Source organism: Aythya marila (assembly GCF_965140915.1).
Source record: "Aythya marila genome assembly, chromosome: 11".
In the NCBI taxonomy this organism is placed as follows: Eukaryota; Metazoa; Chordata; class Aves; order Anseriformes; family Anatidae; genus Aythya; species Aythya marila.
In genome coordinates, this window is record NC_139052.1 from 9349855 (window position 1) to 9365571 (window position 15717).

General features: G+C 58.5%; 2 protein-coding genes across 3 annotated transcripts in view; both read left to right on the top strand.

Moving 5' to 3' along the window:
• Positions 1–4913, top strand: part of ARID3B (AT-rich interaction domain 3B) — a 30425-nt gene extending 25512 nt beyond the window's left edge. The window contains exons 8-9 of one of the 2 annotated variants that reach the window (XM_082768731.1): positions 1895–1993; positions 2837–4913. In XM_082768731.1, coding sequence (XP_082624857.1) covers positions 1895–1993; positions 2837–2994 — 257 coding nt within the window. In that variant the 3' untranslated portion in view covers positions 2995–4913. Of the gene's footprint in view, positions 1–1891; positions 1994–2836 lie in introns of both variants that reach the window. The other variant, XM_082768730.1, reaches the window with a different exon arrangement.
• A 1584-nt stretch (positions 4914–6497) lies between these two features.
• Positions 6498–15130, top strand: CLK3 (CDC like kinase 3). Its single transcript, XM_082769367.1, has 13 exons — positions 6498–6543; positions 7714–7862; positions 9016–9211; positions 11148–11241; positions 11508–11574; positions 12138–12254; positions 12532–12698; positions 13087–13181; positions 13524–13653; positions 13742–13824; positions 14072–14151; positions 14446–14536; positions 14742–15130. Exons 2-13 carry the CDS (start codon positions 7714–7716, stop codon positions 14925–14927), a joined length of 1455 nt encoding a protein of 484 aa, XP_082625493.1. The 5' UTR covers positions 6498–6543; the 3' UTR covers positions 14928–15130.
• Positions 15131–15717: the final 587 nt, after the last annotated feature.

Consider the following 15717-nt stretch of genomic DNA (forward strand, 5'->3'; position numbering starts at 1 on the left):
CCTTTTCTCATCAGGAACCCTGTTAATTGATCCTGGAGGTGACAGCTCTGTCTGTACAAGTGGCAGTTAGGGGAGAGAGATGCCCGGCTTTTAGGAATCCCCTTGGCAGGTGTGCTGAGGAGGCTACAAAGCCCTGTGTATCTGCAGGGGGCCCTACACATCCCAGAGCTTTTAGCGAGTCAGGTGGTTCCTGCCAGCATCTGCTGCAGCCCTGCAGGCAGAGAACTCCTGGCAGGGCTGGGTTAGGAGGTCAGAGAGAAGCAGCATTCATGGCCAGGGAAATGCCCTCCTGAAATGCTTTGGGAAAGGGGAGTCACCCCATAAAGGTCACGTTGTCAGAATCAATACTGTTGCGGAGTGGCTTCAAAAGCTGATAAATGCCACGGCTCCCTACCTGTCCCGGGGCTGCACGGCGAAGGCTCAGAAGGTTCAGTCCCAACAGCTGCTTCCTCTGAACCTTTTGATCCATTCAAATTAAAGGTCTCGGAGCCCCATTAAGTGTCCACTTGCATGTAGGCACAAGGCCGGGCAGGTTTGGCACTGCTTAGATGGGGAAAAGTTGTTCTTGAGGCTTTTGCTAGCAGTGATGTGCTTCGTGGAGATACTTGTGAGAGATACATATGCTCCTGCTGCCCAGTTAAATGGCATCAAGACCTCAAATTGCAAGTCTTGACAGCTGCGCATCCACCTCAACTTCACTTTCACATTAAAAAATTGAGGAAAGAGGAATACAAGTTTTATCAAGTAACGTTCATTCCCTTGTCTCACTTCATTTTTTTCTGCTTCATGCTGAACTTCCAAATCAAAAGGCTAGGATCAGTTTTAGTCTCCACGATCAGTAACAGGCAGAGGACTGAGCCCTCAGCAGGAGTCAGTGATGCTATTCCCACCTTCCTCAGGGGACTGGGCAAGTCTGTGCTGTCTTTCAGACTCTGATTTCCCGATTGCAAAATAAAAATAATGCTGTGCTTTGGGAGGTGCTTTGGGAGGCACTTTTGAAAAGCACCTCACCAGCTCACTCCAGCTTGCTAGGACCGTTTGGGTTAAATGTTAACAAAGCCCCTTGTATTCTTCACAGGGACAGCGGCCTTGCTGTCCCAGCAGACTGGAAGGGAGCTCCAAGCACGCACTTTGCATGCAGTGCCAGAGCCTGGGCAGACTGTCTCCATCGTCTCTCCGTGTTTTAATAGCACAATGCCCCAAAACCAACACCGGGGGGCCGGTAACCATGGCACTGTGCAAACTAAGGCTGAATTCATGAGCGTGAGGAGCAATCCCAGGCTCAAGCTCAGGCTGTTTTGGTTGGAGGGTTCAGAAACATCCAGGAGGGTTTGATGTTCAGCTCCCCTTAGGCATCAGAGCAGAATGGATCCCAGCTCGGCACTGCCACTTCCAGAACTGCCCAGGATGCCTTAGAAAGGGCTGTCCGTGTGGAAGGGACAGAGAAAACAGATTTCACACGCACCAGGGGCAGCTGAGCGTGCTCGTCCTGGGTTTGAGCCTGTCATGCTTCAGGCAGTCCCCCTCCAGCGGCCGCTGGAGCTGCTGCAGCCTGAGCTCGGCACGCCACGAGTGGCAGCAGCAACCTGAGCCCCAGCTCTGCTGCGAACCCGGCCACAATCCAGCTGGGTAAACACGTCTCGGGTGCTGGTGGCTGCTTCTGTGGAGGGGTTGTTCGTTTGGCCCGAGTCGGGGGCTTCAGTGGGATCCCAGCCCATGTGCAGCTCACTCCTGGGCACTTAAACACCTTTGTAAAAGGACTGACAGTGTTGTTTTTTTTTCCTTATCAGATAAGAGCCAAAAGGAGGGCTGTGAAGGTACCCGATCAGCTCTGGGTAGCACAGGAGATGGTGTCGCTCCTCTCTAACTTTGTCTTTTCTTTCCTGGGAAGAAGATAAACCGGACTCGGCGGCGGCGGCAGCGCTGAACCTGTCACCTAACGGCATTGGGAGCATCAACATGTCGGTGGAGATTAACGGCACGATTTATGCTGGTGAGGAGGAGCCGCCCCCTGGGGACATGTGGGGATGCTGAGCGGGCTGTGCGGAGGGTGGCGTGCTGCCAGGGGCTGGCCTTTCACCGAAGCACAGCTCACAGCTCGTCTGGCTCAGAAAGCTCAGCAGGAGCTGATTTGTTTTCTTTTTGGTCAAGATGAGTGCTCCTTCCTCCTGGGGCTGGGGGTGGTTGGTATTATTTTAATCTCAGATGCTCCTGAACGCCGGTTCTCGGTGATTTTCTGTTTGTGCAAGGAGCTGTTGCTGTAATGGCATTCGTGTTTCTGCCGTGATCTCTACTCTGGAGCTGTCCCCGGGGAAGCACTTTGCTGGCAGTCCGCACATGGCATTTTGCTGTGGCAGGGAGGAGGGAACCTGGTGAGAAATCCAGCTTCTCCAGAGAGGGAACTGTGTTAAGTGTTGGCAGGAAGGAGCAATGTGCCCCTTCTCCTAATCAGGAGGAGCTTAACCCAGCTTCTCCTCACACGCTGTAGGGAGGCAAGAGTTGTTGCTGTACTCAGCTCAAGCCATTTGACTTGTGCAGGTCACATTTACGTGACAAAGCCCACAGTGGGAGACCTGGTGCTGCTCTTTCCAGTGGTGTTTGGGATCTTCCAGCCTTCTGCATGCAAAAGATCCCATGGCAGGGGCTGACAGAGCAGGTCCCAGAGCACCCCCTCTTGTATCCTTGCCATCACTGATGCTCTGATCTGCCTCAAAGCCTGCTGGCCTTGCACAGGGCCCCCTTCTGTTAGGGTGAACCCTTTGGGGTTGCTCTCCCCCGTATCCTCCTGAGCCGTGTCACCCCGTAACCCTTCTCCTTCCTTCTCCGTGCCTTGCAGGAGTGCTCTTTGCCCAGAAGCCAGTCGTCCATCTCATCGCGGGCTCCAGCACGCAGAGCTCCTGCAGCAGCAGCAGCAGCAGCTCCCACTGCTCTGCCAGCCCTACCTCATCGCGGGGAACGCCCGGCGCCGAGCCCTCCACCAGCTGGTCTCTCTGACGGCCGGCCGCGCTCGCTGTCTCACACTGGCCCCCGGCAGCTCTCCCTCTCTGCTCGCGGCGGGGAGCGCGCCGGGCAGGAGTCGCACACGTTACCTCATCTCAAGGAACCTGCTTTGCGGCTGGCCGACGGCAAGATGATGATGCTGAAACCTTTCCGCGCCAGCGAGTCGTTCTTCATCGTCCGTTTGTCCAGCCTTTTCCTCCCTTCTCCCCTTTCTTCCTCCCTTTCTCTTCCGTTTTCTTCCTCCTCCTCCTCCTCCTCCTCCTTTTCCTCCCGGGGTTGGCCGTGTTCCCGCTGGGGGTGGGACGTGGAGAGGGGGCACCCCTGGCGTTTTTCAATCAGGGATCGTCTCTAGGAGCGGCGGGCCCAGAGATGGCAGAGACGTCACCAAGGCAGGTGGAAGGGGCCGGGGCCGAGGCCGGGCAGGGCAGCGGGGTTCTCCTTGAGCCAGCAGCCACGCGGGCTCTTCCCACAAACCAACCCCGTGTGTTGACAATCCGAACGGCCGGCAGGCTGCCTTGCCCCTCTCCTGCCGGGCTCGCAGCTGCCGAGCAGGCGAGCTGCCTCGCTTTTCTTCAGGCTCTGCCGTGCTCTGGTCCTCCCCTCGGGCCAACAGTTCTTGCTTGCGGAGTCCCGAGAGACTTGAGGAACCTCCTTTCCCCCTCTCGGAGGTCTTGGCCGCAGGGGAAGGAGCCCCAGACACAGAAAAGCCCCCTCTCGTTCAGCTGCTTCGTTCTCCTGGCTGGTGCTGACCCGTTCCCTACTGTCGTTGCCTTTTTCAGGCTTTCAGCCAAGTTCCAAATGCCCTCGACCTTGTCTCTCTGCCCTTGGCGAACTCATCCCGCTGACATTTCCCCTGAACTTGTTTTCTCTTGGGTTTGATCCTCTGCCCCATTTGACACAAGACCCCGTGGCTCCGCGAGCTCAGCCCCTGCTGGCGTGGCCTCGCTGTGTCCCCTCTCGTCCTGCCGCCCCGCACACGTCCTCCCCCGCCTGGAGGTCAGATCCCAGCACCCTCCCTCCTGCCCTGGTGACGTCCTTTCCATCCTCCGGGCCCGAGTCAGGTTTTTTGAGCAGATGAAATACCTCAGATATGTACTTGTTGTTGGGTGTTTTTTTTTTTGTTTGTTTGTTTTGGGTTGTTTGTTTTTTTTTTTAACCTCTTCAGGAAGTATTGGCATATCTTATCGCTTGATTTTTTATATATATATATATATGTGGTTTTGCTGACGTTGTGTTTATTTTTTTTTTATTTTTAATTGTAGCACCAAAGACAGAAAAAAACAAAAAAACACAAAGCTGAGCGAAGGAGCAGCGGCTTCCCCATCCTTTAGGCTAGCCAGGAGACACGCCGAGCACCACCATCCCAGGACATGCGCACGACAGGACAGGTAGAGGTAGGAACAGAGGGCAAGGGCGACAGCTGAGTTAGAGGACCCATCCTTCGCCTCGGACAGGAGGCTGTCTCCAGAGGCTCTGTTGGATTTCTCCATCCCCCGTGATCTGTGCTTGCCCTTGGCAGAGCTGCGCAGCAGGGAGGTTCTCCTTGTTCAGAGCCCTGGTGCAGGGGTGGCCCCATCCCTAGGGTGAGGCTGCACGACCACAGGCAGCAGCTCCTGCTCGCAGCGGCCCCGCTCCCTGGCTGTCAGTTTATGTGACTCGAGTTACCTGCAGCGGGAGGGAGCGACAGGAAGGCGCATGTCCTGGGATGGTTCTGCTCCACGATGTCCCACCTCCGCCTGCGTTCAGTGGGGAGGCAGAGCTGCTGCTTGGCCGCGCACCTCCGAGGCATTTCATTGTCTCCACTCAGAGGATTTTCCAGACTCCGACTCATTCAGACTGTTCTGTTTTTATTTTTTCCTTTTTTTTTTTTTTTTCCTTTTGGTTAGGTTTTTTTTTTTGGAGATGGGGGGTGGGTTTGGGGGCTGTTTCCTAAGAGTGGGACTGGGGGACTTTTGGCTTTTCCTTATGCTTTCTTCTCTGGTCCTGGGGAGCAGAGGTTAGTAATGGGTGTTTTTGCTTATGTATCACATGCTAACATTGTGTTTTCTTGCACAGAAAGGCACTCGAATCACTGAACTGCTAAACGGCTTCGACACTACTAGAGTATTAATGTTTATAAGCTTTACACAACTAGACTGGAAATAGACAGGGACTAACAGATTGTTTTGTATCCGATTCAGGGAAAGCAACAAGTCGGGATGCGTAACAGATACCTCAGTAAAATAAGCTGCAACCATACCCGGTCCTCCGTCGCCCCGCGCTGACGAGGACCACTCAGACTGTGAAGAGGAACCCTTCCCCTGGCCTGGCTTTGATCCCGGCGCCCGGCTCGACGCCGAGCCCCGGGTCTCCTACTGAGCTGCCAGGCCGCGGGGACAGGGGCAGAGAAACCAGCAGCAGCGAGGGGGTGGAGGAGCGGGGGGCCGGGGGGGAGGCCGGCTGCGATTCATTTCACTCGAGCGCGTGTTGGATTGTAATTAGTACTCAGGGGTTTTGGCACTGCGGGCTCGGGACCGTTCCCGCCCGGCAGTGCGTCTGCTTCTCTTCGAGCTCCGGACCAGCGAAGGTTTCACAGCGAGCAGCCAAAAAATTAAAAAAAAAAAAAAAGAAATTAAGAAGAAGAAAAAAAAAAAAGTCAAAGAAAAAGCCCCCAGCTGCTAAGGGAGCGGGTGGGGATGAAAACCAAGCTGCTCGCCCTCCAGCCTGCTGCGGGGAGGCGAGGGCAGAGGCTCGGGGCCAGGGGGACGGGGCCGGGGGGGCTACGCGGGGGCGTTCACACCGCGTCCCTCTGCGGAGTCAGACCGGATTGTGCTCACCAAACAGCTGCAGCAGCCTTGCTACTCGTTTTCTTACCTATTTAAAAGAAAGAAAATTAAGAAAAAAAAAAAATTAAAAAAAAATAATAAAAAAAAAAAAGAAATGTGATAGCCTAGGCGGTGGATAAATACCTCAACGTCTCCTTCCAACAAGTGTCTGTATATGTTGTTGTTGGGTTTTTTCTATCTTACACGTTCTCTGAATGTTTATATTCCAATAAACTTCTACCTCTTCACACCGGGACCCTGCCAGCGTCATTTGGGGCCTGGGGGGGGACCATGGTGGCCGTGTGGCCGTGCCTCGTGTCCTGGGACGGTTCCCGCATGGGGCTGGGTGTGAGCAGGGCACTGGTTGAGCCCTGCTCAGCTGCAGCCGCTTTAACCTAAACTTCAAGCTTTTAACCTAAAACTCTCGGAGCAAGCTGTGGCGGTTCTGATGTCGGGCGGGAGCTGGTTTCCAGCCCTTTTAGCCCCAAATTTCCAAGGCCTCGCTGCTCCCCTTGGGCAGCTCAGAGGCACGAAGCCCGAGGGGCTCCGCGCTCCCTGCCCCGTGTTGGGGGCTGGGCAGGGCCCTTCGCCTCCCCCGCGGCGCGCAAGGGGTTAACCTCCGGACCAACGAGACGGGCGGCTAGAGCGGCCCTACCGGAAGCGGAAGTGAGCGGAGGGCGGCTGAGGGGGGCCGGGCCGGGCCGGGCCGCACCCGGGGGCGCTGCGGGGCCCGGCGGAGGTGAGCGGGGGCCTGGAGGGGGTCCCAGGGGGGCTGGAGGGGTCCTAAAGGGGCCGGGGGGCAGCCTCAGGGGGTCATGGGGCGCCCTAAAGGGGTCCAGGGGCGGTTTAAGGGGTCTGGGGGCGCCTCAAAAGGTCCTGGGGGAGGCCTGAAGGGGTCAGGGGGCGGCCTGAGGGGGCTGGGGGAGGTGTGGGGGGGCTGGGGGTGGCCTAAGGGGGTCATGGGGCACACTAAGGGGGTCTGGGGGTGCCCTCAGAGGCTCTGAGGGAGGCCTGGAGGGGTCAGGGGGTGGCTTAAGGGGGTCTGGGGGCAGTTTAAGGGGGCTGGGGGAGGTTTGGGGGGCCTGGGGGTGGCCTAAGGGGGTCATGGGGCACGCTAAGGGGGGCTGGGGGTGCCCCCAAAGGCTCTGGGGGAGGCCTGGAGGGGTCGGGGGTGGTTTAAGGGGGCCTTTGAGTGGCCTAAAGGAGCCTCTGGGCACCCTAAGAGGATCTGGGGGTGGTTTTAGGGTCCTGGGGGTGACCTAAAGGGGCTTTGGGTGTCCTAAAGGGGCCTGGAAGCAGCCTGAGGGGGTCATGGGGTGCCCTAAGGGGGTCTGGGGGAGGTTTGGAGGGTCTGGGGGTGCCCCAAAAGGCTCTGGGGGAGGCCTAAAGGGGTCAGGGGTGCCTTAAGGTGGCCTTTGGGCACCCTAAGGGGGTCTGGGGGTGGTTTTAGGGTCCTGCAGGTGCCCCAGAAGGCTCTGGTGGGGCCTAAGGGGGTCTGGGGGTACTGTGAAGGGGTCTAGGGTGGTTTTATGGTCCGGGGGGTGACCTAAAGGGGCTTTGGGTGTCTTAAAGGGGCCTGGGAGCACCCTATGGGGGTCATGGGGCACCCTGTAGGGGTCTGGGGGAGGTTTAAGAGCTCTGCAGGTACCCCAAAAGGCTCTGGGGGAGGCCTGACTGGGTCTGGAGGCACCCTAAAGAGGCTCAGGAGGAGGCCTGAGGGGTTCTAGGGGCACCTCAAAGGAGTCTGGGGGAGGCCTGAAGGGGTCTGGGGATGGCTGAAGGGAGCTTTTGGGCATCCTAAAGGAAACTTTGGGCACCCGAAGGGGCTCTGGGGGTACCCTGAGGGTATCGGGGCCACCCTGAGGGGGCTTGGGGCAGGGAGCTGAGCAGGCTGTGTGTGTGCCCGCAGATGCACCACTGCAGGCGGTACCGGTCCCCGGAGCAGGAGCCCTGCTGGGGCCAGCGGTGGAAGCGGCGGCGGTCCCGGAGCAGGGCCCCCGAGGGCAGGCTGCGCTGCCCGCCCCGCAGGGACCCGGCCAGGAGGTCGCGATCCAGAAGGTGAGGGCTGCAGGGGGGCTTCCCCCGGGGGCTGGGGGGCAGGATCTCGGCGCTCATCCTCACCCCAGGGCGGGTGCAGCTGGGAGGGGATGCCTTAATCGTTCGGGGTCTGGATTTGGTTTAATGAAGCAAATGAATTGTGCCCACAATTGGCTTTCCCCATTTTTTTTAATTAACGGATTGCGGAGGTGGGATTTGGGTGAAAGCAGACAGCTGCCGGGTGAGAACCTGTCTGCCCTTCCATCCCCAGGCTGTGAGCCTCCTGGAGGTCCCTCAGTACCCTCCAGTCCTTCGGGCTGTTATTTCTGAGTCCTCTCTACCTTAAAAGTTCAGACTGAGGTTTCAAAGAGGTGGGTTTGGGGTTTTAGTGTTTGTTTTTTTTTCCATTGTGGGTAATTTAGCAGGCAAGGTGAGATTTGGTTCCTGACCCAAGCTGAAATGAACCTGTGCACGTCTGCGTCCTGTTGGGCCGTCAGCAAGAAAGCCAGGCGTGGCCAAAGCGGAGGGGAAACAAACCCCAAAAGCTGCTTTTTGCAGAGGGAGGCGGCTGTGACGAGGCCTTGGTCCAGCCTGGCTGGACACGTGCCCGAAACGCTGCTTTGGTCACGTTCTGTGGGTTTGGCACCAGCGTGCCGTGGTTTTCTTCTGCGTTGTGACGTTTTCTGCCTTAAAGGAGGCTGCTCCTTCGGCAGCAGGGCTCGCTGTGGGGGCCGCAGGGTTTATCTGGAGGGCAGGGGCTGAATTCTCCTCCTGGCTCGTTGGAGCCATCACCGGAGGCACACGGACACCCAAGGCCGGGTGTCTGGGGGCTCCCATCCCTGCTGGGGCGATGTTTCGGGCACCGCTGCTGGCTCGGCTCCTCGCTCATTAAAAAAACAACCGAGAGGCCTTCCTGGGGGGGGACAAACGGTGCTGGGAGAGCCCCCGTGGGTGCAGGGGGAGGCTCCGTGAGGCGGGCAGCTCGAAGCAGGCACCTCCTTTCCCCCCGGCTCCTCGAAAGGTGGGAGCACCACGCGATTTTCCCTCTGGCAAAGCTTTGCTGTTTCCCTGAGCGACTTGGCTGTGAGGAGACAGCCCCCGTGGGGGCTGGCAGCGGGGGGGGATTTGCCATCCTGGTGCAGCTCCGCACGTTGACGTGTCGCTTGTGCCGCAGCCGGGACAGGACGCCGCCGCGCAGGAGGTACCGGGACAGGCGGGGCAGCGACGCCTGCAGGTTCGAGGAGCGCAGCCCGTCCTGGGGGGACGACTGCTGCCCGCCCCGCCCGCGGGGCCGAGAGCAGCACCGAGCCAGGCAGCACCAGCACCGCTGCAGAAAGCGCAGGACCAGGTCTTGTAGCAGCGCCTCCTCGGTGAGTAGCAGCCGGAACGAGCGCGGGGGCGCTTGGGGCCCTAACCCTTCTCCCCTCCTTGCAGCTCGGAGCGCTCCGGGTGAGTACCTCTGCCCCCTCCTCGTGTACACCTCGTTACGGGGGGCGTGCGGTCCCGAACCTGTGTGCTGGGGTGCTGGGAGAGGCGGTGGCTGGTGATTTTGGTGGCCCAGCCCCCAAAAGCTGCGGTAGGTGAGGAAATGGAGCTGCGTTCTTCACGGCTTTGGGGTGAGCCAAGGCTCCGGGTGGCACACGGGTGGCACGGGGACAGCCAGGCTGCGGTGTCCCCGTCCCCGTGCAGGTCTCTCCGTGGTGAGGGCCTCGCCTCCGCGTGCTGGTGCTGCTAGGGGGGTCTGGCAGGCAGCAAGGGTTCGGAGCGCTGCTGGCGGGTGCTGAGTGGTTTGTGCCCCGTCCCACGTGGCATCTGTCAGCCTCAGCGAGCCTTGTGTGAGCCGTGAGCCCTGTGGTTGCCAGCCCCGGCCCCCTGCACTCGGCTCCCACCTCCCAAAAACCCACCCGCGTCCTCTGTGCCTGGTGCTGTGCAGCTTTCCCACCCGGCTGTACGGATTCGTGGCGTTCCCTGCCAGAGACGGTCCAAGGACTGCTGGGGAACACTCGGGGCAGGGCAGGGGGGCTTCTCCCCGGGCCTGGAGCAGCCTGGGGGCGCTGCGAGGCGTGGGCCCGAGCGTCTCTGCCTCGCTGCTGCCCTGCGGCAGGGGAAGTTCTTGTCGCTGCCAGTTTTGTCCGCTGCTCCCCTTCAGATATTGTCACAGCACAGTGACCACGTCCCGATCCCCGCAGTTCCCGCGGACTCCTGCATGGCACGGGGGCTCTGTCAGCCTGCTGCTCTCCTCGCTTTCCTTCCTCCCCCACTGATGTTTTCGTGGAGGTCTCAGAGGCAGGGTTCTGGCTCAAATGCTGTGCTGTGGTTTGCGTGTGCGCGTGCGGTGAGGCGGTGTGCGGGGTTTGGGTGGCCTGAGCGGGCTCCTTGTGAGGCTCGCAGCTCTCCCCTGCGCCTCCTTCTGGCTCAGCTCACCTTGCAGGGCTCGCAGCTCCTTATTTTGGACCAGGTGGGGGACAAGGGGTGCAGAAGAGAAGCCTGATAGAAAGCCAGGCGTGGAAACGCAGAGCTTTGTTTGCATTTCTTTCGCTGTAGAGACTGTGACCATTTTTAGGGCTAAATAGGAAACACCAGGGATCAGGGCAGCTCACTCTGCAGACCCCGGTCCTTGCGGGCCCGCTGGGCTGGTTTTGCAGTAGCAGGGGTGACCGTGAGCTCGCGTCTTTTAGTGGAAGCTTGAAGGGGAGCAAAATGCTCCCTGGGGACTCACTCGAAGCCTCCCTCAGGCTCTTGCAGGCTTCAGCCTGCCCCCGAGGAGGAGGAGGAGCAGCGCTGGGTCCCCTCTCAGTGGACCAGGAGCTGGGCACCCGTTAGCCAAGGGGCAGAGCTGCTGCTCCGGCTGCTGGATGGCTCCTCCGAGCTGCCAGCTCAGGTTCCCCAGCGGAGAAGAGGGCGTTCCTCTGGCCGAGCCCTCCTTCCTGCACCTCCCAGGGCACCCTTGGGTGCTGCCGAGGTCGCTGCTCCCCTGGGGCACCCCCCAGAGCCCCCCAGCTGCTGCCCTGCAGCAAAGAGGGGGGCGTTTGGTGGCAGCAGGCGCCGCAGCTGACGGAGGGTGTTCTTTACGTGCCTGTAGCTGTTGATTACTTTTGTGTTGAAGTCGGTTTGTGTCTTGACGTGTCCCTTGCACTATCCCTATCGTTATATATGCCGTGTGCCTTATGAAATGCTGGCATCTGGAAAACCCGCCCGCCGCCGCGCCGCCGCCTCTCCACCTTTGACTGACACCACAATCTGCCACCGGGGACTGCCCGCTGCGCGCGCTGGGCCGCACGCCGTGCCGGGGGGCGGTGTGTGCAGAGAAGCCAGCAGAGCAGTAAGCGCAGCAGGAGCGTGGAAGATGACAAGGAAGGCCACCTGGTGTGCAGGACCGGCGATTGGCTTCACGAGCGATGTACAGCCACCTTGCGTAAAACTTTACCTCTACTTCCTCCCCCCGTGTTAGCCGAGATCTCTCCCCCCCGTACCGGAGGGGTCTCTAGCGTTTGTTATAACGGACTCGCCAGTAAATTGCCTGAGGCAGACAATAGAGGCGTGAGCTTTAAAGAGCGTAGCAGCCAGAGACGTTTCTGTTTTGACGTGTTATTGCTGGGAGATTTGCAGGACCCCGGCTCTCGCCCGGCCCCCGAGGCTCACGCCCGCTCCTCTTCTCTCTCCTAGATGAGATCGTTGGCAGCCTTGGCGAAGGCACTTTTGGCAAAGTGGTGGAGTGCGTCGATCATGCCAGGTGGGCAGCCCTCCCTTCCCTGTTTCTCCTCTGTCGTGGCAGGATCTGTGCTCGCTCAGCGGCTGAGGGCTTCGGGACGGGCCAGCCAGACGGGGAGATGGCCTCTAAATCTGCCAGGGTGCTTCTTTTTCTGCTCCTCTCCTGTGGTTACACCCGACCCCTGTCCCTTCCTCTCTTCTCCTGACCTGCTGGGGGGCTGCCGGGTCGGGACGTGGCTTGAGCACTTCAAATCCCCGCGGTATTTAATTGCTTGCCAAGGTTGGGACAAGGGCAGAACAGCTGATCTCCTACCCAGACCTCGTTTTTGTTTTCCCTGCACTACCACTCCCTCATCCTGAGCTTGCTGGAGGCCGTCTCCTTCCTCCGCCTGCTTTTATTTATTAGATTGCCACGCGCCTGCTCGCAGCGCTGCACGGCTGAGCTAAGGGAAGCCAGTGGGGACGTGGTCTGAATGTACCCTTGGGAATCTCCTCATCATCCTGCAGGCTCCTGCAGTGCCCTGTGGGGTGTGTGTGCCGGTGACAGCGGCTTCTTCTCTGACTCCTTTGTCTCTTCCCTCGCAGAGGCAAATCCCAGGTGGCACTGAAAATCATAAAAAATGTTGGGAAGTACCGAGAAGCAGCCAGGCTGGAAATTAACGTCCTGAAGAAGATCAAGGAGAAGGACAAGGAGAACAAATTGTGAGTTGCTGCGAAGCTCCCAGGCAGCCAGTGCCGCGTCCTCAGAGACGTTCAGCCTGCCTGAACGAGGTCCAAAGCCGCCCAGAGCTGAGGACTGGATGTACCTGCTGCTCGCTGGGTGAGCAAAGTGGGCGGGAGGTTTGTCTGCAGCATCAGTGGAGGGATTGCTGTGCTTCCAGGTCAGCCGGCTCAGGGCTTTTGTTCACCAAAAACTGGGAGAATGACTTGTGTCGAGCCTCTGAACTCGGTTAATCCTCGTGCCGTTCTCTCTGCCTAGCTTGTGCGTCCTGATGTCGGACTGGTTCAACTTCCACGGCCACATGTGCATCGCCTTCGAGCTTCTCGGCAAGAACACTTTTGAGTTCCTGAAAGAGAACAACTTCCAGCCCTACCCTCTCCCTCAGATCCGGCACATGGCCTACCAGCTCTGCCACGCCTTGAGATGTGAGTGACCTGGAGCCAGCCTTTAGGGTTGCCAGCAGCTGCTTGTTCTTCAGCATGTGCTTTTTTTGGGTTGTTTCAACCTCTAATAGGACCTGAATGTCCTAGCTTCCTTCTCTGAAGCTTCTAAGAAGATAAGATACGATGATTTCTGTGGAGTAGTCTTTAGATTTGCTTTCTTTTCCTTGTGAAAAGAAAGGAGGAGAGGCTTGTGAGCTCTTTTGTGTCTTCCCTGTTAGAAATGCATAGTCACTGCTAGGCTTTGCCTCTCCAGAATGGGCTGGGATGGAAGCAAAGAGTCAGCTTGCGTCAGGGTGTCCAGTACATGGACCTGGTGCTCCAGTGCCGGGCTCTGACGTGTTTTTTTCCCTCTCCTCTTCCCCCCGTGCAGTTCTACACGACAACCAGCTGACTCACACTGACCTCAAGCCAGAAAACATCTTGTTTGTCAACTCTGACTTCGACACTCTGTACAACGAGAAAAAGGTGGGTTATGGCTGAGGGAGGTGACAGAAGCAGGGACGGCTGCCTGCCCCCTCGCTGCAGAAGGTGGATCTTCCCTCTTCTGAGCATCCCTCACAAGCCTGTTCAGCAAGAACAACCTGGGAGCTGGGCCCCTTCTTTCCCCCCTGTTTTTTAAGAGCCTTGAGGCTCTGCTTCAGTGGCTCCAGCCGCAGTTCAGCTGCTGCCCTTAACACGGACACGGGATGTCAACAGCTCAGAGCTTCCCACTTGGGATCCTTCTGATTAACAGCGTGGGGACAGAGGGCTCCCGTCAGAGCCTGAACCAGCTGCTAAAAGCTCCGAGGCCTTCTCCTTTGCTCGCAGAGCTGCGAGGAGAAATCCATCCGGAACACGAGCATCCGCGTGGCTGATTTTGGAAGTGCCACCTTCGACCACGAGCACCACACCACCATCGTGGCCACCCGGCACTACCGCCCCCCCGAAGTGATTCTCGGTGAGCAGCGCGGGGTGGCAGGGGGCGGCTGGAAGGAGGCGTGGTGGGAGCTGCTGCGAGCACGGGGCTAGCTTTGTTCTCTCTGCAGAGCTGGGCTGGGCACAGCCCTGTGATGTCTGGAGTACCGGCTGCATCTTGTTCGAGTACTACCGGGGCTTCACGCTCTTCCAGGTATGACTTGCAAAAGGCATCGTGTTCTTTGGCCAAACTGAGAGTTCTTACTGTCAAAAAAAAGGCTACAATTAGGTACAGGGAGGGGAAATGAAAGGATAGAAAAAGCAGGAGAGGAAGCAGAGCTGGACAGGACCTGCACCACTCCTGGCCTCTCTCTCATCCTCTCTACCTGTCTAAGTGACGGGCTGGTGTCAGCAGCTCTCCAAGCTCTGAAGCAATGCGCTGCTGCTCTTTTCCTTCGCAGACCCACGAGAACCGTGAGCATCTGGTCATGATGGAGAAAATCCTTGGGCCCCTTCCCTCTCACATGATCCACAGAACTCGGTGAGAGCCTGCAACTGCACCGCCAGCGCCCAGGTTAAGTGGTTGTGGTGGCTAACGAGTCAGGGTGCCAGTTGTGTTTGCACACCCAGGCTAACCACCCCTATAACCACAGGGAACTCGCTGGAAGTTGGGGTTCTGAGCCTGATCTCTGGTTTTAGGGGCAGTGGTTCAGCTGCTGAGGGAGTAATTAATAATTAGTATTAATTGTCATCGAGTCTCACAGGCTGCTGCTCTTCCTTGTGGTGGGGGTGAGCTCCCTGGGGCAGCCCCCTGAGCACCTTTCCTCCTCCCCAGGAAGCAGAAATATTTCCACAACGGGAACCTGGTATGGGACGAGAACACATCCGATGGGAGATACGTGCAAGAGAACTGCAAGCCCCTGCGGGTAGGTGGCAGAGGGCAGCTCTGAGCGGGTGCTGGCTGTGCTCTGAGGCTCCCTTCCTGAGAGCCACAGGGGTCAGGAAGGGAATCATCTCTGCTGGGGGCGAGGTGACAGCCACAGCCTCGCTGTACGTCACAGAACTGGGGGCTGCTGCGTGCTCCCTGTTGTACCGGAGCCTACACGCATCTCGCCCGCCCTTCTGTTTCAGACATACATGCTGCACGACTCGCTGGAGCACGCGCAGCTCTTCGACTTGATGAGGAGGATGCTCGAGTTCGACCCTTCCCAGAGGATCACGTTTTCGGAAGCCCTCCTGCATCCCTTCTTTGCGGGCCTCTCTGCGGAGGAGCGGATGCTGTGCGGGCGCAGCGCCAGCCGGGACCTGAGCAGATGACAGCCGGGGAGGTGGCAGGGGCCGGGTTGGGACAGACGGGCTCAGGCTGACCTCTGCAGCTCAGCTCCACCCCCTCGGAGTTCAGAGGGACACTGTGACACGAACCCTGGGCAGGGGAGGGGAAGAACAGCTCCGTTGGAAAGCACAGATTTGTCTATTTATATGTTGTAAAGTTAAAATAAAGTGTTTCTTATTGTTTCATACTTCCCTGGTAGGCAGGGTGGAGGGCTCGCTTGCTCCCAGCTCTCTCTTTTCTGTGCAGAAGGTGGAGCTGTTGAAAAATAGACAGGAAAGGAGGCAGCAGGATACTTTGCTTCAGGGGAGGGCAAAAACTGAATTCCCTGGTCCCTGCCCTTGTGCCTCGGAGCAGCATGGAGCAGCAGGCAGGCTTGCTGTGCCTGTGGGGTCAGACAAATGAAGAGCTGCACGGGCGTAGCACACATGAATAGTTGCACTTTATTTCAGGGCAGCCCCCCGCAGAGGCAGGAGTCAGTCATTACAAACAGGGGTCACACGTGGAACACCGAGCGGTGAGGCCGGGCAGTGATCTTCACGTGGCACTGAGCAGAGCAGCACTCACGGGCAGGGCCTGTGCGGGGACAGAAACGACCTCAAACAGAGTTAAAAAGTGTGGTGAGGGAAGGGGGAACCAGGGGACCCGGCCCCTCAGGGTGCTGCGGGGTGTTCCAGAAGAGTAACCCCTGTAACTAAGATGCATTTCGTGTGGGCAAGGCCCCTGCGTCCTTCCTCCAGTAACCTGCTGAGAAGAAGCCCAGCCCAACACCCCCAT

Excerpts from the sequence above, each read along its gene's own strand:
- CLK3 (XM_082769367.1), top strand. The coding sequence starts at position 7,714 with ATGCACCACTGCAGGCGGTACCGGTCCCCGGAGCAGGAGCCCTGCTGG. Across the intron at positions 11,242-11,507 it reads CGATTGGCTTCACGAGCGAT|ATGAGATCGTTGGCAGCCTT; the intron begins GTACAGCCACCT and ends TCTCTCTCCTAG. Across the intron at positions 14,152-14,445 it reads CACATGATCCACAGAACTCG|GAAGCAGAAATATTTCCACA; the intron begins GTGAGAGCCTGC and ends CCTCCTCCCCAG.